The sequence below is a fragment of the Marmota marmota genome, unplaced genomic scaffold, assembly GCF_001458135.2.
Source record: "Marmota marmota marmota unplaced genomic scaffold, marMar, whole genome shotgun sequence".
Classification (NCBI taxonomy): Eukaryota; Metazoa; Chordata; class Mammalia; order Rodentia; family Sciuridae; genus Marmota; species Marmota marmota.
In genome coordinates this window covers 105,694-128,609 of record NW_025999932.1, presented here as the reverse complement: position 1 = coordinate 128,609, position 22,916 = coordinate 105,694, and the positions used below count along the sequence as shown (strand labels likewise).

General features: G+C 38.6%; 1 protein-coding gene across 5 annotated transcripts in view; it reads left to right on the top strand.

Moving 5' to 3' along the window:
* The window catches only part of Cdc16 (cell division cycle 16), a 27,264-nt gene extending 4,533 nt beyond the window's left edge, over positions 1–22,731 (top strand). For 2 of the 5 annotated variants that reach the window (XM_015484040.1, XM_048800567.1), the window contains exons 6-18: positions 739–898; positions 1,820–1,911; positions 2,369–2,502; positions 3,549–3,628; positions 4,590–4,639; positions 5,450–5,523; positions 6,942–7,067; positions 11,219–11,371; positions 12,656–12,719; positions 14,825–14,886; positions 17,058–17,193; positions 18,746–18,836; positions 21,306–22,731. In XM_015484040.1, the coding sequence (XP_015339526.1) occupies positions 739–898; positions 1,820–1,911; positions 2,369–2,502; positions 3,549–3,628; positions 4,590–4,639; positions 5,450–5,523; positions 6,942–7,067; positions 11,219–11,371; positions 12,656–12,719; positions 14,825–14,886; positions 17,058–17,193; positions 18,746–18,836; positions 21,306–21,565 (1,482 nt within the window). In that variant the 3' untranslated portion in view covers positions 21,566–22,731. Of the gene's footprint in view, positions 1–738; positions 899–1,819; positions 1,912–2,368; positions 2,503–3,548; positions 3,629–4,589; positions 4,640–5,449; positions 5,524–6,941; positions 7,068–11,218; positions 11,372–12,655; positions 12,720–14,824; positions 14,887–17,057; positions 17,194–18,499; positions 18,837–21,305 lie in introns of all 5 variants that reach the window. The other 3 variants (XR_007346594.1, XM_048800566.1, XM_048800565.1) reach the window with 3 other exon arrangements.
* The last annotated feature ends 185 nt before the right edge of the window (positions 22,732–22,916 follow it).

Here is a 22,916-nt window from a genome sequence, read left to right as displayed (position 1 = left end):
CCCCACCCACACACACAAAAAAGCAAATTTTTTTTTTTTTTAACACATCATAGGACACTGCTTAATTTAGGGACTAAATTAAGCATGTCTGTTAATTTTTAAATTTTGGTCTATGAATTTTCTCCATCTTCTTGATCATTTTTGCTGCTCATCTCTGGAGCATCTTTGAGCTTGGTTATGTGTTTCTTGAGGCTCAGGTCTGGAATGCGAGTCAGATTCTACATCCTGTTGATGGTCACAAGGTAGCCAGCACCATACATGGCATTTTCTCCTTTTTACAAGTGAGACCAAGCCCAGTTAATTATTATCCAGGATCACACACAAGTTTCAGGGCTGGAAAGTGAACTGAGGTCTGTGGGCTCCAGCAGTCCATGCCTTTGACCACTGGGACTATGGGCTGCCTTGCTGCCAATTACTAAGACTCACCAAGATCCTCTCATTAGGATCTATCTCAAATTATTGTTTGTCTTACAGTTGGATTTTACACACATACAGCCTGCTATCTCTAAGTCATTGCAATATTTGGGGTAAAACAAGTAATATACCTAATAGCTTTGCTATTTACATTAGTTATAAAGATTTATTGAATAAAGTGATCAGAGCCCAGGGAAGACAGATGAAAGAAACTCTTAGTCTTCATGTGTCTGTTAGTTCACACTATGCTTTGAGAGTTGGGATGAGTTGAATCCTTATTTAAAAGTTCTGACTTAGTATGTACATATCATATTTTTCTACCAGATAAAGAGTTCTATTTGTCTTCTACGAGGGAAAATCTACGATGCTCTAGATAACCGAACTCTAGCTACCTACAGTTACAAAGAAGCTTTGAAGCTTGATGTGTACTGTTTTGAAGCCTTTGATCTTTTAACATCACACCACATGCTGACAGCACAAGAAGGTTTGGAAACATGGGTGTTTTTATGTTTAGCACAATTAATACTGTTTGGATTGTCTTCTCTTAAATCTATATAATCAAGAGCAGGCTGTCTACAGGTTTTAATAGACCTACTGACTTTCTTAAGGTCTTCAAACATGAAGCATGTTGCAAAATGCAATATCGTGCAGTGCCTGTTGCTGTCAGAATCTTGAGAGACTGGACATCACAAGGTCATATTTTTGAGAAGCAATTTGAGATAATATAAACCAGGATTTCGATGTCTGATTCAGTGATTCTCAGCCTGGCTGCACTGTAAATTCCCAAGAAGCTTTAATAACATCAGTGCCTGGGTCCCGGCTTCAGACCAGTTTGGTCAGAACCTCTGGAGGTAGGGCTCTCACATCAGATGGTTTAAAGCTTGTAGTTGACCCTAATGTACCACAGGGACCAAGAGCCTCTGACCAGGTGTATTGGTAGTGATGCAAGGTGGACAGTCAAGGAAACAGGAAATGGGGTTGTTGAAGTGGTTCTCAATTGCTAGGGTTGTGTCTGGAGACTTTGGTTGTCATAACTTGGGGCATGTAGTATGGAGGAAGGATTCTGTTGGCATCTGTGGGTAACGGCCAGAGATGCTGCCAAACTGCAGTGCATAGGATGCCTCCCAACAGAATGGTCCACAAGCATCAGTAGTGTTGAACCCAAGGCACTCCACGTGGCCGCTGACTGCACCCCTCTGGATGCCTCCGGGCCCTAGCCCTCAGTTGATCTATGTCTCCTAGGCCTGGGAACCACTGTCTCAGCTTTCTCTGGTACATTTTGATCTTTCTATTTTCTCTTGAGTTGATTTATTTAGACCAAGAATTATAAAAGAGTATTTGTAGTTATTAACCTTTTTTTCTCATATTATGAGGACATCTTTTTTTGTTTCTCATCATTTTTAAGAAAAAGAACTTCTTGAGTCACTACCTCTTAGCAAGCTCTGTACAGAAGAACAGGAATTGCTGCGTTTTCTGTTTGAGAACAAATTAAAAAAGGTAAGGAAAAATGCAGCATTTGTTTATGTAAATTTCATTTCATTAAATTTGACCTTTATTCCTTATTATTTAAATTGTTAAAATTTTTTATCAAGTTAGCACATTTACAAGAAGAATTAGATTATTTTAACTATTTGGTAGGATTCCTAAATAAGCTTTCAAAATGTCTTTCTCCCAAGGACTCCTTATTCTAAAAGTTTGAATTAGTGCATGAAAAAGCAGATTTTTTTCTTATTCTTTCTGAATCTCTGTGATATGCTGCCTATTGTGGAACTCTTTTGATTAAATTGAGAAGAGAATTAAACTGATTGTGAGGAGTGCTGATGAAACTTGAAGTTTTTAGGGGCTCACGTATGTCCTGTGTAATTGTTTTAACCACTTGGGCCAAACACAGAGTAAGTCTTCCTTTTGATTTGTTATTATTCATTGAGTTTATCTTTATATTTCTCTGTTCCAGTATAATAAGCCCAGTGAAACTGTCATCCCGGAGTCGGTTAATGGATTACAAGAGAATCTAGATGTGGTAGTGTCTTTAGCTGAGAGACATTATTATAACTGTGATTTTAAGATGTGCTACAAACTTACTTCTGCGTAAGTATGCTCACTGTTTTTGTGTTTGAACCTGAAGTTTAGTTCACATCTACGTAATTCAAAGAGGTTTTCCCTGAGTAATCTCAAACTAGATGATGGTTTAAGTTACCTTTGAATAATTCTGAATAGGCTGCTGCTTTTAAAAGAGCAATTTATAGCCAAGTTTTTTCACATTTGTAGGCATATTATAATAACTTTGGAGAAACATACATTTCTATCTTCCCAATCTTGATAGTTTTTATAGTTTGGAAGTACAATTTTGACGTGACACGTAATTTCATAAAATACTGTTAGAGACTAGAGTTGGGGCTATAGCTTAGTGGTAGAGTGTTGGCTTAGCATGTACCAGGTCTTGATTTGGTGTACAGCACTGGAAAAAAAAAAAAAAAAGAAAGAAAAAGTCTAATACTGTCCTGGGTGTTCTATGATGTCTGGCATACTCATTAGCTAAGTCATCTCCCCCACACACCAGTTTTCCAGTATGCCAAATCAGACTTGTCTTTTAGCTAGATTGTATTCTATTATTTTGAGGGTCTTTGGGTTGTTTAAAATTCTTGGAATCAGAAATTTAATTAGCAAATACCTGCGATCTATTTAATGGTTTAAACTTGTAAGCCTTTAAATAGTTGGAGAATTTATGTATTGAGATGCTATTCACTTAAAATAAATGAATGTGATAATATTTGTTTTTATTCCTACCAAATTCACCAGAATTTTCTCTTTGCTTTATAACCTGATCATTGCTGCATTGTAGCCTACAGTATCATGTATGATGTTTAATAATTAAACATAGCCAGTTATGATGAGTTCTGTCATGTACCACTCTGTACCATCATTTAAATGGATTTTGTTCTTAGAAGAAGGGAAGGTACAAGATCCTTGCTATGAGAAGAGATTTTAATTGATTTGGAAGGGTAGTGACTAGGGTAAAGGTCAGATCTTAAACTGTATTTTTATGAATAATTAAACTTTTTTTTCCATTTCCCTAATATAGAACTTTTCTACCTTTCTCATGTACACTTCTGATGCGTTGCTTTAACTTTCAGAGTAATGGAAAAAGATCCTTTCCATGCAAACTGTTTACCTGTACATATAGGAACTCTTGTGGAGCTGAATAAAGCAAACGGTATGAATTTTCTTTTTAATGAAGATAATTCTTGCTGGGTGTGTTTGCCAATGCCTGTAATCCCAGTGATTTGAGAGGGTAAAGCAGGAGGATCACAAGTTCTAGGCCAACCTCAGCAACCTTTTGAGACCCTGTCCCAAAATTTTGAAAAGGTCTGGGGGATGTAGTTCAGGCAGAATGCTCCTGGGTTCAATCCTTAGTACCACCAAAAAAAAAAAAAAAAGAAAGAAAAAAATTCCATGTAATTCTTAAATTTAAGAAAAAGGTTAGGGCAAGAATTGTTAACTATTTAGAATTTGGAAGGGAGCATAGTTTTTACTTGGGTTTTCCACTTTTAATTTCAGGAACATTTAGTTGTGTTTGAGCAATAATTGCCCTTGCATCTTTAAAACTCAGTATTAAGTCTCTCAGGGAGCAAGAAAACCTAAAAACATCCTAGTTCTAAACCCCTGCTTCTCTCTGGTCCATGGACCAGCAGCATCACATCCCTTAGAAGCTTGTAAACTACCAAATCTAAAGTCTGCATGTAGGGCATGCCTGCATGAGATGTAAGGACTGGCATGTTTGTCAAGAGAAAGTACTCTATTGCTGATGGTTTGGCAGTAGCCTGGGACTTAAGAGTTGCAGGGTTCTAGGGTAGGCATGGTGCTTTGAAGGAACCTTGGCCACTCCTGGAGTGCTTTTACTCAGGGCTTCTGTTCCCACATCGCCCACCCCATGCCCTCCACCTAGTTTTCCAAGCACTCAGCAGGTGTTCAGTGTCCTCTGTGGGACTGGGGAGGATGTGTCTGCCAGGTGGGATCTCTTTACCATCATTTAAATGGATTTTATACTCAGAGGAAGGGAAGGTATGAGATTCTTACTATGAGAAGGGTAGTGACTAGGATAAAGGTCAAATCTTAAATTGTATTTTTTGTGAATAATTGAATTTTTTTTTTCATTTCCCATTTCCCAAATATAGAACTTTTCTACCTTTCTCACAAACTGGTGGATTTATATCCTAGTAATCCTGTAAGTAATATCTTTTTTTCTTACCTGAATTTTAAGAAAATACTTAACTAGTATTTAGACAGTAGTTTAAGTACAAGCAAGTAATATTTAAATCATTGGGGCCAATCTCCTAGTACATAAGATTTAGCAGCATTGATTTCTTCACTCCATGAAGAGATTTTCTAATTATACCAGAGCAATAACCTTAAAACAAAAACCTTTTTTTTCTAATTATAGAAATTATACATTTGTTATTTTAAAATAGTATGTAGAAAAATATAAAATATGGCTCATGCCAATCACATATCTGCCTTTCCTAAGGGATGTAATTGATTGGTAGCTTTCTCAAATTGTCTGTGTGAGACGGTGTACTGAGATGTGCACTGATTGAATCAGTGTGTCTTCCAAACTGCAGTGGATCAGAATGGAATACTAGGAATGGAAAGTGGAATTTGGAACTATGTCATTAAAAACAGAAGCCAGGAATCATGGTCTGTCTCAGACAAGACAAGAATCTGTCCCTACCTCAGTAAACTGGAACTCTTAGTGCAGGAGAATCAGCTAATGAAGAGTCAGAACTCTGCAGTGAGAGCCAGGGACAAGCCAGGATTCAACAGGCTGGTGTCCTTAGGCACCTTGTCTTCTGGGGCAGCCATCTGAGAAACACCATGGAGTTAATAATCCCTTCTCTAGGACCTCAATAGATAGACTGTATTAGATAAACTTGTAATTTGAATTGGAACATCTGATCTACCTCCTGTCTAGCTTAGCTTGTTAGGGTTGTAGTTCAAGTTAAGCATCTTTGGTCATGGTAAATATTGAACTTTTTAGGTTTCTTGGTTTGCAGTGGGATGTTATTATCTCATGGTGGGTCATAAAAATGAACATGCCAGAAGATACCTCAGGTATGCATTTTTTTCTTCCTTCTGTAGTCAACCCTAGGAAGAGATTTCTTGCTCATATCATATGCTTTAATGCTGTAAATAATAAGTACTTAAAAGCAATGTGAAAGGAAAAAATATTTTATTTATAAGCAAGAAATAATAGGAAACATTACAGAATAACAGTTTGAAAGGTTTTATTTTTCATTTACAGGGATATCATTAACCTTTCACCAATGGCGGTGAAATTACACAAAACTTTATGTGAGGTTAGGGTCACCAAGTGAGACTATAAAACAGAATTCTTGGCAGAGTGAACAGCTTCCTGTTAAGGATCAACTGTGCATTTGGCTTAAGGAAAAGCATGCCACCCAATCATACATAAACACCCAATAATACATAATCTTAACCAGATTGTGTAAATGTAGAGAAATGCCTAGGGTGATAAGAATAGTTTTTTACAAAGACTTCAAGTGCAATAATTCCTGTGATTCCCTCTGCACACAAAATAGAAAAGGACATCCAAGGAAAAGAGCTTGTTTATAATCTAGAATTCTAATCCAAGGTCTATGATTTACCAGCCATAATTCCTGGGAAAAGTCACTTTCTCTGAATCTTCTCTAAAAGTGGGAATAATGTAGTACTTACATGCCAGATTGAAAGCACCTTGCACTCAGAATGAAACAGGAAGCGTTCTCTGGTTGTGTTCAGTACTTGAGAAAAGCCCAAGTGTATTGAGGCGGTCAGTTGTGAAAGGTCTTTTGGACTGTGCTTCTTTAATTTAGTGTGTGATTCCATGAATGACTGTACTGGAAATGGAAATTTGGGTGAAAGAAGGCATAGAAAATAAAATGCTAGAGAGAGAAAAGATCACTTTCCATGTTTTGTGATATGTTCTTTCTGTTAACCATTACCATGTTCACTAATTGAAGACTAATTACATATAGTCCAGTCCACTCTAGAGCCTGTGGTGAATCTCTTCCCACCACAGGAGATCACTTAATCTCTCATGCCTCAATACAGATGTCTTTAAAATGTAATTAGTTTGTCTTGCAAGTTGTTAGGATGAGACAATGCATCTGAGACATCAGGGAGGTGTCTGGCACAGAACAGGTCCTTGTTTGATGGCTGCTGCTGCCCGCACAAAATGGGCTCCTGGGTAAGATAATGCTTTTAGTCATATGCAGAATACTAATGGGTTCAGCCACAGCGCCTTTTTAAAAAGAGGTAGATGTCTCCTAAAATTTCTTAAAATTTTCGTTGTACTGTTAAATGTTGTTTTGGTCAGATGCATTAACACAAACGTTACATTAATATTTAATATGTTGATGATTCATTTATTCAATTAATGTTATTAGTCAATATCTTTGAGGCTGTTTATTCATATGAAACTTAAAGTTTAAAAGTAAATATTATTACTGCAATGAATGCTTTTGTTTTAGTAAAGCCACAACGCTGGAGAAGACGTATGGGCCTGCATGGATAGCCTATGGGCATTCGTTTGCAGTGGAAAGTGAGCATGACCAAGCAATGGCTGCTTACTTTACAGCAGCACAGCTGATGAAAGGGTAAGGCAGAGCAAGCTGATTAAACTCCATTAGTTATTTGCTAACCATGAAGTGAAATTTGTTAGTACGATTACTGCCGATTCTTGATAAACAAAAAACATATATGCTTCTTGTCTAATAGTTTGGTTGTAAAATAACTGAAAATGGAGGGGGAAAGAAGGTAGTGTAGTGAGTTTGCCCAGTAGCTTATGTAGTGCATGAGGAAGTAGGAAATTAGGCTAAGGGCTAAAGCCCTTTTCATGGTTCATGTAAGAGTGAAAATGTTCATGTGAAAATTACTATTGTGTCTTATCTGTTACCAAAAGTTATTTGATGAGGCTCCGTTGGTCATGCAGGACTTTATTTGCCAGTATTCTAGGTTTATGTCAATATTATACATACAGGTATTGATATCAACTGCTGTAAAAGTACCCTAAGAATATGTACTTTGAGAAGTAGAGTATGTCTGTTTTTCTCATTAATCCTTTGGCCTTGCCATTGGTTACTCCTTGTAAAGTGCTTTTGTATGGATGGTTTCCATTGACCAGTGACTCCATCCCTGTGCGGACAGCTGTGCAGAGGGCTGGTCTGCGGTCAGACTGCCTGGACTCTTTCCCAGTTCTTCAGTTTGGTGACATGTGGTAGTGGGCAAATTACTTAACCTGGTGAAAAATAGGAATAATAGCAAAACTTCCTGGTTTATTGTGAGAAGTGATTGAGAATAATACCAACTAAAGACTTTGAACAGTGTCTTACACATAAAAGGGACTCAATGAAATTAGCTACCTTTTTTGCTTATAGAGTCCACAGATGGGATCATATATTTATTTATACTGAATTTCATTTTGATAAGTTTGATCTACCTTTTGACATTTAGTTCTACTTCCAGCTTATTTATTGTCCTTAGTTTTTATAGTCACACTAAATTTGATAAGGATGCTTGTTATATCCCTCCATGGGGACATAAACTATTACTGCCTTTTCTTGCTAAACATAAAACATATATGCTTTTTGCCTAATTGTTTATGAGTTTAGTTTCCACATGTTGTGAATTTCCCAAATTTCCTTTTGTTACTGATTTCTCACTCAATTCCACTGTGTCTGAAGAATGTTTTTGTGGGGTCTCAGTCCTTTCCCTATGAGCTAACATATGGTTCATTCTAGAGATGGTGCCAGGTGGGCTTGAGAATTCTGCTTTTGTTGGGTGGAGTGTTTTGTGGGCACCTGTTCTAATCTTTTTAGTGTTTTTGGAACCCTTGTTTTCTTGTTGCTCCTGTACCTAGTTAATTCTGTCCTTTATTGTAACAGGATATTAAATTTTCAGCTCTTGTTGCTAAATTGTGTTTATTCCTTTGATTCTGGCAGTTTTGACTCTATGAGTTCTGAGTCCCTCTTAGTAGCTGGTGTACAACTGTATTTTCTGGCTGCATTGAGCCTTTCATCATTGTAGAATGTCCTTCCCTGTGTCTGACAGTTTCATCTTTGTCTCTCTTGTCTGATGTTGGTGTAGTCACACCAGCTCTCCTTTGTGTTATCATGTTTTTTTTTTCCATTTTTAATTTCAACTTGTTTATGTCTTTGAATCTAAAATATATTTCATATAGTTAGATCGTATTTTTTTTATCCAATCTCTGCCTTTTGATTGGAGTAGTCCATTTGTGTTTCATACGTTACTGATAAGGCAGGACTTACGTGTATCTTTTTTGATCCTGTTTCTCATTACTGCCACCTTTTGTGCTAAATACTTCATAGATAACCATTTTGTTTTTTCCTTCTATATTTCTATGTTATTTTCTTAGTGATTATCTCAGAGATGATAATTAACGTCTTAAAACAATTTCATTTGGATTATTACCAACTTAATTTTAGTAGGATACCAAAACTTTACTCTTCCTGTCTCCTACGTGCTATTATTGTCATACATTATAAACCTGGCACAGATACATAATTACTGTTTTACTCAGTTGTCCTTTAATCAGAAAAAAAGAGTTACAAATAAAAATACCTTTACATTTGTCTGTATTTACCAATGTAGTTACTTTTGCTGGACTGTTACCTGTTTTGTGTGGGTTTGAATTGCTATCTAGTGTTCTTTCCTGCTAGTCTGAAGGAACTGCCTTTAGCATTTCTTGTAGGATAAGTTCTCTAGTAATGGAATCTCTCAGTTATACATTTGTTACCATGATTATTTATTGGTTCTTTCTTTTCTCTCTTTAGATCCGCTTTTAAACCCTTTAAGTGAATTTTTAATTTCATCTATTGTACTTTTCTATATCAGACTTATTACTTGGTTCTTCTTTATAATTTATTTTTATTCTCTGGTAAGACATTGTTCTTATACTTTAATTTTGTAGAAATAAACTTCTCAAGTTCTTTGAATGTTTAAAATAGCTTATTTAAAGGGGATGTAGCTCAGTGGTAAAGTGCCAGCCTAACATGCATGAGGCCATGGGATAACCAGCACTGGGAAAAAAAAATGCAAACTTTGAACAGGTTATTTTAAGGTACTTGTCTTTTGGGGCCACTTCTGGGCTTCTTCCAGGACTTTTTCTGTTGACTGCTTTTTCCCCCCTGTATATAGATCATTTTTTTCATGTTTCTTTATATATCTCCTTATTTTTGTTGACAATTATATAATGTGGCAGTTGTGAAAATCAGATTCCCCACCTCACCCCAGGACTTCTCAGTGACTCCAGAACTCTGTTCAGTAACTTGAGGACTTCGCCCCTGTCCCAGCGTCTGTACTTGCTGGGACACACCATCAACACTCTGGCAATTGACGGCTCTGCCTTAGCCTTTGTTTCCTTTGTTCACAGAGCCTTGAGTTCAGGCAGAGATGTGAGACTGGAGCCTTCTCAGACCTCTCCTTTATGTGTGGAGAGCTCATGTGTGTGGCCGGAATCCCCCAGACTCTGTCCTCATAGACATCTACACCCAGATTTCCTTTCAACCTTTTGGCCTTCCACTTGTTTGCCAAACTGGGGTAGCTGCTTCAGGCAGCTGTGGTGGTGTCTAATTGCTGCTGATTTTTGGCAAGCACCCCAGGGATAATGCTTTTTCAGTGAGCTCTGAGGTCATATAAAATGGGGTATGAATGGGCCTTTTCTAGGGACTGTCAGGCAGGTCCAACAACAGCAGTCCTCTGAATTGTTGCAGTGTCTCCACACTCCTGCCCTCTCCAGTAGCCATTGCTGCTGCTGTTCCAGTGGTGGGAAGCTGGGGGAGGAGGTAGGAACAGGACAGATCAAGACACTGTATGTTGTTCTTACCAAAAGCCAGCTATGTTCTTAAATGTATGCTCCTCAGGTTGTTGTAAGCCCTGGCTCAACTTACACAGTTCTGAAAAACATTGATTTTGACAATGTATTTGACAGAGTTCTTGTTGCTGTTATGGGAGAGTAGACTTTGGAGGTCCCTTATGGGCCATTCTGAAAGTGTTTTCTTCCAGGTGATTACTTGAAAGGGCACTTCATGACCCTTCTGCAGATGAAGGTTTGCACTTAGCACTAGATGGTACCAATGCACATGGCAGACAGCCAGTCATGATGTAGTGATGCAGATCATCTTCGAAGAAAGATCATCGTATTGCAGTCACTGCAGACCAGATAGTGTGGACAGATGCCAATCTGTTGAGACAATTTAGTACTGACTGCCTAGAACTGTCTTAGTATGAGACAGTTGAATTCACCCAGAAGATGTGGTTCAGAACTCTCCTACTAGAACCACTGAGAACTGATTGTGCTGGCAGTGCACCGAAGGGAGAACTGCCTAGTCTGGGAGAGCCAGGTGGCTTCAGAAAGTGTGGAACTTGACTGCCTCAGAAGGAACATGGTACTGAGTAGAACATGGAGAAGTAGAAGCACTGTCAGAGTGTGAGTGGGCTTCACACAGGCCAGGGGCCCCAGTTCTTCTTTTCTGAAGTTTTTTTTTGTTTTTGTCTTTTTACTGTGGAGTAATGAAAAATAAAGATGAATACGTTGGTGATAGATTCTAGAAGTGGCAGCTAAATAGTCTAAAAGGCCATTAGGTATTCATTAATAGTTAAGAGTTAGACAAAAGTAACTTTTTTTTTTTTTTGACCTATTGTGCAGATAGTATATGAAGTTGACTGATTTTTGCTGAATTACAGTTTGGAGTGTTGATTGAACATGTGGCTTCTCTGACATTTTTAGGTGTCACTTGCCAATGCTGTATATTGGACTTGAATATGGACTGACCAACAACTCCAAACTGGCTGAAAGATTCTTTGGCCAAGCTCTCAGCATTGCACCAGAAGATCCTTTTGTCATCCACGAGGTTGGGGTAGTTGCATTTCAGAATGGAGAGTAAGTACTGGGAGACCTGGCCCTGTGCTGTCTCTGAGTCCAGCTGACAGGGTACCTCTTCATTAGGTCTTGGTCTTTACTTGTAGTGTTTTAGGAGATGGAGGTACCTAGCTAAGGAAGAAAACAAACTCTTTCTTAATCTTGGTTTTCCTTAGAACATAGACCTATGGGTTGAACCTCCTTTGATTGGGCTGTCATGAATTCTGATGCCATGTTGTAGCCCAGAGGCTTGGCAGGGTCCTAGTGATCTCTGTCAGTTAGGAGTTGGATTCATTTGTTTGGGGAAGTTTTTCTGCAATTTTTGAACAAAAATTCATTTTTAGTTACTAATAATAAAATAAATTGGAATGACCCAGTTTCTGGTTTCTTGGTCAATTGACCGTTTTCTATAGCTTTGGATATTTGTAGAATAAGTGATTTGGTGATTTCTTTGCATGAGATTATAAATTTACAGAGAATAAATCTAGAACATCAGTTCTGTTTATGGCATATATATGTTCTAAAATCTAAAAATTGGGGTAAACTTAGAAGAAAGTTTGAGGCTTTTAAAATACATAATAATAATATAATGCAGTCTGTTTTCAGTATTTGCGAATTCACTTCCTACAAATTGGTCTACTAAGATTCACCCATTACCCCAAAACCAATTTGAAGTGCTTTCAGTCTTTTTGTACACACAGGGTGGGAGAGACTGGAGTCCTCAGAGTGCAGTTGCTGGCTAACCTTGCACAGGGCCACACTTGGCTCACACTATAAACCAGGGGCCTTGGATCTGTTAAGTGTCACATTTCTCACATTTTGTGGCCCCCCCCCCCGCCTTTGGTGCTTTTACTGTTCAAAATGATCCCCAAGCTTAGCACTGTGTTTGAAGCTCAGGTAGCTGTGATGTGGCTCAGGGGAGACATGCTGCTAAGTGAACTTCATTCAAGCCTGTGTGGCCGTTCTGTTGACTATGAGTTCAGTGTCAGTGGATTGACAATACGTGTTAAACAGAAACACGTGTGGAGCAGGTGATGAAAAATTGTGACCAGAGGTTTACAGGAACCTAAATACCCTGAAGCAAGATAAATCAGTTCTGTTTACCAAATCACAGGCTCTGTGATATGGATGCTGTTAAGATTAGCCATTTAGCTGACTTAAACTCCGAAATAAACTAGTTGATTCCAGTAATTTACTCTGCTTCATTTCAGCACTATTAGAAAGAAATACTCAAATTTTTCTTAAAATGGTCAGACCTGTTAGTTTTGAATAACCTATAATCTTTTTTTCTCCTCTCTGTTTTAGATGGAAAACAGCAGAAAAATGGTTTCTGGATGCTTTGGAAAAAATTAAAGCAATTGGGAATGAGGTATTCTATAAAATACCTGTAAATACACATGTCCACACCCTTGAGCGTGGCTACTGTTGAATGAGGAAGATAATAGGGACACTGGAAGAAAGTAACCTGATACCCGTTGTGACAAATAGCTCAATAATGTGCAAGTTGTCAGGCAACTGTTTTATCATGTTGTACAAAATGAGTGTATTTCTGATTCATGGTCAGATGTGGCCCTGGCTGTAACATGTAGGAACAATTGGAACATATGAGAAGAATATATGAAATTGGACATTTTAGGTGGTTAGTGACCACCATAAAGCATCTAACACAATCCTCCTCTAGAGCTTGAAAGAGCCTATCATTAAGTGGGTTATCAGCAGATCTTCTACAGGGCCAGTTGTCTTTCAAATGTAGACCACTTGTCACTGTCCCACACTATGTGCTGACTGTATATGTAGTTCATTCCATGGTTCTAGTGTGTGAAAGATGCCCCTTAAGAATTAGTGCTAGGGCTGGGGTTGTGGCTCAGTGGTAGAGTGTTTGCCTCATGTGGGCGAGGCCCTGGGTTCAATCCTCAGCATCACATAAAAAATTTTAAGTAAAATAAAGGTATTGTGTCCAACTACAACTAAGAAATTTTAAAAAATAAAATAGAAAGAATTAGTGCTGTGGACTGCAGCTGTGGCTCAGCAGTAGCACACTTGCCTGGCATGTGTGAGGCACTGGGTTCGATTCTCAGCACCACATATAAATAAATAAAGGTCTATCAACAACTAAAAAAAAGGAATTAGTGCTAATGAACAAACACTCCAAATAGCAAGGCTGTTTGTGCACTGGCAGTATTTAAAATACTAACACTTCTAGACATAAACTTGTGCATGTTGCTGCTCTTCCCAGTCCCTTTCATTTATATCTTGTGTTATTCTGTTCTGATTTTCACGTCCCAATTCACTCTGTGCTTATGCACATGTGCCCATAGACTTTACATTTGCTTTTATCTTCTGTGATTGACAGCTCTGCAGACCTCCTGTGGTGGCAATCTCTACCCCTAGACCCAGGTTCTCTTGTTTTATCTATTACCATCTAAACTCATCAACAGTACATTTCCTTGTGTTTGTGCATGGGTGTATATAAGGCAGACTCTTCCTCAGCTGAGTTTTGGGTGGCTCTGGATTATCCTAAGTGTTTTTGTTAATACAGGGTGCCATTTACCACATAGCAGTTTTCAGACAGTGCCTTACTATTCATACTGACCCAGCAGCACCAGCATCATCTGGAAGCTCACTAGAAGTGCTGAAATAAAATGCTCAGTTGGACGAAGCTCACTCTGAACTGAAGTGGTCAGGAAGGCCTTTGGGTGTGTCACACACCTGTCTTGAAGGTGACCAGATCTCAGCCAGGCAGAAATGAGGGGAAGGTATTTCAGGAAGAGAACAACATGTACAAAGATGGGAGCTGATTCAAGTGTGGCTTGGGTTTTGAGTTCACAGAGAATGTCAAGAAGCGGGGCAGAAAGCTTAAATCTGAGTCATTAAAATCAGCCTTGAAAACACTGTTAGAGTCCACCTTATCCTAGGAGAGTTAGAACACCAGGGGTCAGGCTTGTAGGATGGGGGCCCAGGCCAGATTTTTGCTAATGGGAAGTTGAGGGTTACAGGGTTGAAGCTATACCCCAAAAGGAGAATGAACAAGCCCTGGAGTCTTGGAAGGTTGGAATGATCTCGTACCCAGGAACTGACTGATGGGGTACTTGGCTAGGGTTAGGGAGCTGGAATGGCTGGAGAGATGAATTAGTGTGGCACACTTAATTTAGAGCTTGTTTAACATTTCTAAGTGGAAACACCTAGCAGATAGATGACCATAAAGATCCGTGTTTCAGAGAGAGCCCTGGTCTGCAAGTGTACAGTTTGAGCTCCATCAGCATGGATGGGCTCTGGCAGAATTATAAGTACTAAGGAGTCCTTAGGAAGTCTCCTCTAGTCAGGGAGACAGGCCCAGAAACCAGCACATCCTCTTGCCTGGTGTGGCAGTAGAAGCACACCAGAAAGCCCAGAGATGGGAAATGTTTCAGTGCAAACAAATCAGGCTAAACGGCAACTTGTGTAACTCGTGGGTTTGATGTTGCTATGTTTTAGGTGACAGTTGACAAATGGGAACCTTTGTTGAACAACTTGGGGCATGTCTGCAGGAAACTTAAGTAAGTGAAGCAGAACATTTTCAGAATGTACTTTGTACTAAAAGTTTGCTTGATTTTGAATAGCATTTTCCACATTTTATTTCATGAGCTCCTCCAGCTTTCTTAAGCTTGACTACTCAGATACAACAAGCTTCAAAGTTACTGTTGCTATTTGTCTCTATTTATATAATTTTATTTTAGAAGCATTGAGAATTACAAATAATAGTTACTTTTTAGATTAAAATTTGCATTTAAAATTAATTCAAAAGAGTTGGGATAATAGGATCTAATTAAAACCATATCCATATTTTCACTTTGTTCTCCTAATGATAGAATAAACAAATGACAGTTAAAAAATGAATTCCTCTGTGGAAGAAGAGCTGACTCATGTTGTGATTCTGTTTCCCATTGTGATACTCGGGTTAAGTGTGTTCTCTGGTGATTAATAATAATGCTCTCTCTCCACTCCACCTACCAGATGCCCTGAATAGTTAGCTAGAATCAAAAGCTACTGATAGTAAATCAGTATTTAAAAGGAGAAAAAAAATAATAATAAAAAAATAAAGATCTTCATAATGCTCATATCATACCTGGAATTAGGAGGCATGTGGAAGAGTTAGATAAAATTTGCCAAATTATTTGTCTGCTTACATTTCAATTTTTGATCATCTGGTAAAATATCAAGCTAATTTCAGAACTACTCACTGAATATTGGTCTTTGGAAGTTGCAACAAGGGGCCAAAGACAAGGTACAGGTTTGTGTGTAGAAAACAGAAGGGGGAGAGTTTTAAACTTAAAGCTAAAGCAGGAGTTTAGAGGAAGAAGGTGGATCTAAGAAGATGTGAATTTTGTTCACTACATTAACTACATAATTCAGATTTATTGTTCTGAGGTTTTCAGTTATTTTTAAAGAACACATTTTATTTTTATTATTATTATTATTATTATTATTATTATTATTATTATTATTATTATGTGTGTGTGTGTGTGTGTGTGTGTGTGTGTGTGTGGTGCTGGGGATTGAACCCAGGGCCTTGTCCACACCAGGCAAACACTCTACCAACTGAGCTACATCCCTAGCCCATGAAAGAACACATTTTAAATGCGGCTTTTATAGCAGTGAAATAATGGCACTCAGTGATAATTTAAACTCTGATATGGATCTCTCTCCCTTTCTAGACTAAGTTCCATGAGAATTAGAATTGTTTTTGGAATTCTGAATCCCCATGACCTTGTAGAGTCATTGATACCATGACAACTTAACGAAATACATTAATCAGTTCATTGATTAATAATAAAGTCAATATCTCCCTTTTGAATTCTGAACAATTATTCTGGCTTTTTACAATTGGTAGATTAAAAGATTTATTAAGGAGTTGGGATTGTGATTTAGTGGTATTGTGCCTGCCTAGCATGCATGAGGCAGCTCACCTAGCATGCATGAGGCACTGGGTTTGATCCTCAGCACCACATAAATGTAAAATAAAGATATTATGTTCACCTAAAACTAAAACATAAATTTAAAAAAAATAAAAACTTATCATTTATTGAGTCATAAAAAAAATTAATTCTTTCTTTAAAATAAGTCTTGGAAATTCTAGCCTCAAAATTTAACAAAGTTTATTTCAGGATTCCCTCAAGACTTTACTTTGCATTACAAAGTAATAATTTCAATAGAGAATATTACAAACTATAGCATTTTCCAAACCTTAATTCAGCATAAAATCTTCCCCCATCCCAAAAGACTTTACAGGGCAAGTGTCCCAGAGAATACTTTGAGGAGTGAGTTTTAGACCTTAAAGCAAAACTCCTTGGCTATGTCTAATCTCCTGGTATGGGAGGTTTGCTGTCACATGAGAGGCTCTTTGTGATAATTCACAGGCCAGGATCCAAAATGAGGTTCTGGTTCAGTCAGTTGTCCCTCAAACGGTGAAACGAATGTATACAGCAGGTCACGAAGGGGTGCTTGGGGTTGGCTAAGAGGGGATGCCAGGAGAATGTTTCAAGGTGTTTAATCCATAAAAGGACGAGTGGAGGCAGTTACCAGTCTGTATTGCTATTTGGTAGATGAGAGTCACTGTCTGTCTCCACAGATTGAGGTACATCTTGGACTTAAAAAGGAGGTACTTTTACTGTGCCAGTAATTGTTTTCTTTTGTTTCCCCTCTCTCCCTCCCCATCTTCTCTCAACAGAAAATATGCAGAGGCATTGGATTACCATCGGCAGGCATTGGTGCTAATTCCCCAGAATGCATCTACCTACTCTGCCATAGGCTATATCCATAGTCTGATGGGCAACTTTGAAAATGCTGTGGACTATTTCCACACAGTATGTCTTGTTTATACCCAACTTTAGATCTACCACTTCTTTTCTAGGCAACGTTTTATTCCTTTACTATTTTAAACTTTTTTAGTCAGTCTTAGGTTTTATTCTTTTCGTGGCAGAGGGAAGTGTATGTGGTGTTCAAATTAGAGAGAGATGTGAGACTGTTTCTAAATGTACAGTGGGGCATGCTGTTGCCAGGGGTCATCATTATAAGGGTCAATCTGGGTGTCTCACAGGTCAGTGCAGAATGTCTGCTCAAGTGAGGGCCTGCTCAAGACAGGGATGCCCCGTCTCTGCTTGGACCCTTAATTCTGTAGAGCACATCAGTGGATGAACAGAAACAACCTGTGCAACCATCACACGGAATCCACACACCTTACTCCATCAGAGCTAAGACACCACGAACAAGCAGGATCACACAGAGACAAGTGTTGCCAATTAAACTTTTATGTTTTTATAATTAAAATATTCTTTTTGAATGTATTTAGACGTTAATTTTTTTAAAATCAGGGATCATCTTAATACATATATGAAAAAAAAAAAAAGTGGTTAATTTCCAACTGGGTGGTCATTATTCCCATTTTCCCAGAATAGTTTCCTGATGCCAGTACACTCCTTTCATTGACTCTGGGTTATTTCTCAGCCACATGATTTGCAAATCTCAACCCTTTCAGCCTTCCACTGGGTCAGCAGAAGATTTTCAGAGGACTACCATAGTTCTTTTTCTTGAGCCTCTCAGCTGTGGCGGATGACAGTGTCAGTAGAAACCAGCAGTTTTAAGATATCCCAGGTTCAGAAACATTAAAAGTTAAGAAAATGTGAGCCTTAGAATCAATGTACTAATGGTATTTGGAGAAAGAGGTCAAATTAGGCAATGCAATCATGCAGTATCTCAAAAGATAAATTCAGTGATAAGTTCAGAGCTGTGTTGTTTTGTTTGACTGGTGATTGAATCCAAGGGCTCTACCAATAAGCTACATCCCACATCCTTTTTATTTTTTATTTTGAGACAAGGTCTTGCTGAGTTGATTAGGGGCTGGCCTTGAACTTGCCATCCTCCTGCCTCAGACTCCTGAGTTGCTGGGATTACAGATGTGCACCACCATGCCTAGCATTACTGCTTAAAGGTTATTAAGAGAGATTCTCAGGCTATGTGAAGTCATGAAAGTGCCTCTGTTGTAACCAGAATACTGAGCTAGTAAGAAGTTTGGACTAAGTAAGTTTTCTGGTCTTATTTGAAATATTTTTCAAGTATGTGTATTTGAGTATAATTTATTTCTCTGTTATCTAATTAATGCTGTATCCTCAGAGGGCTTTCTGTGGAGACTTCTTGGGTGGTTTCGAGCAAAAGAACCCAACAGTGATGAACCTCCATGGCCCTCATGTGCCCTCAGCAGTCATCAACTTCTGCTCAGTCTTGGATCTGTGTCTGCACCAATACCCCCAACATCCCAACCATGGAGTCCCTGGAATATGTTGAAGTGAATCAACGAGGGAATATTTTTTAAACAAAAGAAGGGATTACATCTTAACCATGCTGAATCTTTTTTGACAGGCCCTTGGTCTTAGGCGAGATGACACGTTTTCTGTTACAATGCTTGGTCATTGCATCGAAATGTACATTGGTGATTCTGAAGCTTACATCGGTAAGATTGTAATTGCTCTTGTTGGCACTGTGTTCCATGTTTTAGATTGTTATGTATCTCTGCTTTGGTGTTTTGAATTCTCATCCAAGGTTTTAAGTATCTTTCTGCCCTTCTATCTACATTAACATCAGGAAGCTCCATTTAATTCCATATAGCTATGCAGTGGGAATTAGTTTTGAGTTGAGTACTTGCTGCATTGAGAATGCTGTATACATGTGTGAAGCACTGTGTTACAGGAGAATTGATTGAACCACACAGTGGAGGAAAAAAAATCTTTGAATGTTCTAATGAAGAAATGAAGGGCTTTGGCCTTTTCAGGATATAATAAAATGTTAGTGTTTACATTTCAGTAACCTTAGGATGTTTGCATTCACTACATGTAGTACTTTTTTTTTTGTGGCATGTAGTACTTTTTTTTGGTAATCAGTAATGGGATGTCTGATGGAACTACTACACTGGGCACTCCTTTAGGTATAGAAACTACAAGATAAGGTACACTGAGGTTAGTGAGAACTTGGTAGGCAGAGTATTAATAGGATGTAAGCCCTAAGGGGAAGAATACAATAAATTGAATGATAACATTAAGAACTTCTATTAATTACAAGTACGGTTAAGAGAGTAGAAGACATGCCACAGAAGTGAATTACAATACGTAACATGTCAAAGAATTTACTTCTAGAGTGCAAGAAATCTGCAAGCTGAGGAGCAAAGGAGCCATTGCACACTCCAGATGGCTGAAGTTACATAGCATTGCTCCCTGGGGAGCTGGAGTAGACACCCTGAGAGACGGTTGCGTACCCTGCAGATGACTGAAGTTAACACATGCTTATATGGAGCAGCTGAAACTCTGTATATTATCAGTTACTGGTTGAGTTAGAAATGGGTAAATTTCCTTGAAAACTTCATGGCTATTAAAATTATCAGTTATCTCTCGCTACATTAACAAGGCACTCTAAAACTTAGTGGTTGGATAGTTTTTGTTTTTTTTTTGGTGGAAGACCTCTTATTGGGCCTTCATCCTAGGCTTTTTGATAGTGTGGTGGGCTCTGGGATGTAAAGGACAAGAACTGAAGCTTCAAGACCTCTTGAAAATTTGTGAGTTGTGCCACATCACTTCTATCACCTGCTCATTAAAACAAGTCACATAATTAAGTTCAGAGGCACGATGGAAAGGGGTGTCCAAAGGTGAGGATGTAGGGTTATGATTCATCGAAAGGCATTAGGATAACAAGTAACCAGATGCAGTTGTGCTGCCGGGTGAGCCCAACTGAAACAGTGCCAGAATTGATCGGAGACCATGTGCAAGATTGTTCATCCCGTACTTGCTCATGATTGTACCTAACTGTTCAGCCGTGGGAGAATGGAGAAACAAATTGTGGTGTGCTCAGACAGCAAAACACTATACGGTTAAAAAGACAACTGAGTCTTGTAGCAACGTGAAGAATTTCACAGTCTGAAAAAGCATACGCACTGAATACTTGTAAGTAAGTCTAAGTGGTGGTGATGGGAAAATCAGCGTGGTGAACTGCAGTCTTGGGAAGCTGGGAGTGAAAGCACAGGTGGCTGAATGAGTAGGCAGTGTTCTGCACTTCTGCCTGGTGGTTATGTCAGATGCATTTGTAAGAATTCTTGCAGTTGTGCACCTGAGAGGAAGTACATCTCACTGTTCATCTTATAGCTCAGTTCTTCACAATGCTGGGTCAGAACCGAAGTTCTGCTGCTCAGCAGCCTCTGTGACTCTGAGCTAAGCAAGGACTGAAGGTGCCATGAGTGAGGGATGACTCCCTGCTCTCCAGGAAGTGGTCTCAGTGAGATTTCCAAGTTATCACTCACTACTAGTTTTATTTTTAGGTTTGCATGTAATTAACTGCCAAAATACCCAATCCTAAAAGCTATTAATTTGAACTATTTAAAATTGTCAGTTATGTCAGAAGTTATTGAAACTCATGAATCTGCTCAGATCTGTCCAAACATGTATTATTGAGTTTTTTTTTTTTTTTAAGTTTATTTATTTATTTTATGTGGTGTTAAGAATTGAACTCAGTGCCCCATGTGTGTTTGGCAAGCCCTCTACCACTGAGCCACAACCCCAGCCCTGTTGTTGCGGTTTTGATATGTGGAAATGCATTTCCTTTGAGGTTTCTGAGAGAGTGAGATTGATGACTACCCAAGAGGCACACAGCCAGTTCCTCTATAGCAGGGAAGCAGAGTGGTGCTTGTGGGCTTCTTTGGTATTTAAGGGGCTTTGTGAACACTGGCAGGGATCCATAATTACATGTGCTTTCAGAGATCCTCTCAGCGTTTCCCTTGAAAATGGTGGAAAATGAAAGAGAAGGAGAAGAGACTTTTTCCTTCTATTCTGATCTTGGAAGTCAGCTTGACTTATATGGTAGAGGCGGTGTGTATACTGATGGAAATGGCAAATCAGTGATGAAATTTCTTCATTCTAATTGTGGTGTTTCTTTTTAGGAGCAGACATTAAAGACAAATTAAAATGTTATGACTTTGATGTGCATACAATGAAGACACTAAAAAACATTATTTCACCTCCGTGGGATTTCAGGGAATTTGAAGTAGAAAAACAGACTGCAGAGGAATCGGGGCTTGCACCACTGGAAAACTCCAGGAAAACTCCAGATTCCAGACCCTCCTTGGAAGAAACCTTTGAAATTGAAATGAATGAGAGTGACATGATGTTAGAGACATCCATGTCAGACCACAGCACATGACTGCAAACAGTGGTCCCTGGTGTAGGTCAGTATTCCCTTGTGTCCTTGGCCATGTCTTAAGAACTTCCCACTTGCTAACATGAACCCAAACTACATCTCTATATTTAGGATCAGAGGCCTGCCTTAAGAGACTGGATAGCATACCTTTGCAACAGATCTTTTTTGATTCTCTGAACCTATAAAATAGTTACATGTAGTGGAATAAAGAAGATAAACATCCATTATGTCTCCTATTGGATAAACTTCTGTTTTGGTCTAACGTTTGCTTTATGGAAAAGTTGGCATCATGGTAGAGAGCTTCTGTTGGTCCCTTCCCCTTGTCCCATGTCAACATCCTAATAACATTAAGACATTTGTCGTGGCTCAGATATCAGTGGTGTGGCCCTGTTAACAGCTGCCCAGATACATGCTGCTTTCACTTATTGTGTCCCCTTTGCACTCTGGTCTGGGGTTGACTCACAGTTTGGAGGAGCACTCCTCAGTTGGTTTTTGGGACCTCCCTTGATTTGAGATTGTTGGCTGTGCTTCTTGTGATTGGATGAGGATTATGAATTGGGTAAAACTCAATATAGATGAAGTCAATCCCTCTTCACATTTGACATAAACCTTGGTCACAGTGGTGTCTGCCATGTTCTGACCTGTTAATGTCCTCTTTTTCCTTTATGTGCTTTGTGGGGCAGAAGGGCTGAGCTTCATTTCTTGTAGGGGCAATATCCATCCATACACATTTCTTCTTGAAGATCTGCCTCTTCTTTCCTATTAATTTACTAATTCAACCATTTATATTGACTCATGGGTACTTATTTCATATTTAGAATTATAAACCTACACAGTATCACTTATTTTGTGGCTTAAATTGTTTTAGCTTTAGCCATTGGGTGCTCTTTCAGCTTGATTTCTGTGACATGCTCCCATCCATTTGTTTTCTGTTTTTTTTTTTTTTTTTTTTTGTAGTATTAGATATAACATAAACTATGTACTGTACTTAATAATAGTGTGTCAATATTGGTTTATAATTGTAACATTACACCAGTACAAGATGTTAACAATAGTGAACGCTGTATAGGCAGAGGGAGAGAGAGGCAGTATATGGTCAGTGCTTTTTGTTTAGTTTTTGTGTATACCTGAAACTGCTCTAATAAATAAAGTCTCTTATTGGAAACATACTGATCAATCTATATATGTGTATTTTTAAAATTTCAAGAGTACAGCTTGGTGGCATTAATTAGTTTGCACTGTTATGATGCAGTCATCACCACTATTTCCAAAATGTTCTCATTATCCCAGGGAGAAACTCGACTCATTAGGCAATAACTCCCTACTCCTCCCTCAGCCCCTGGTAACATCTAAT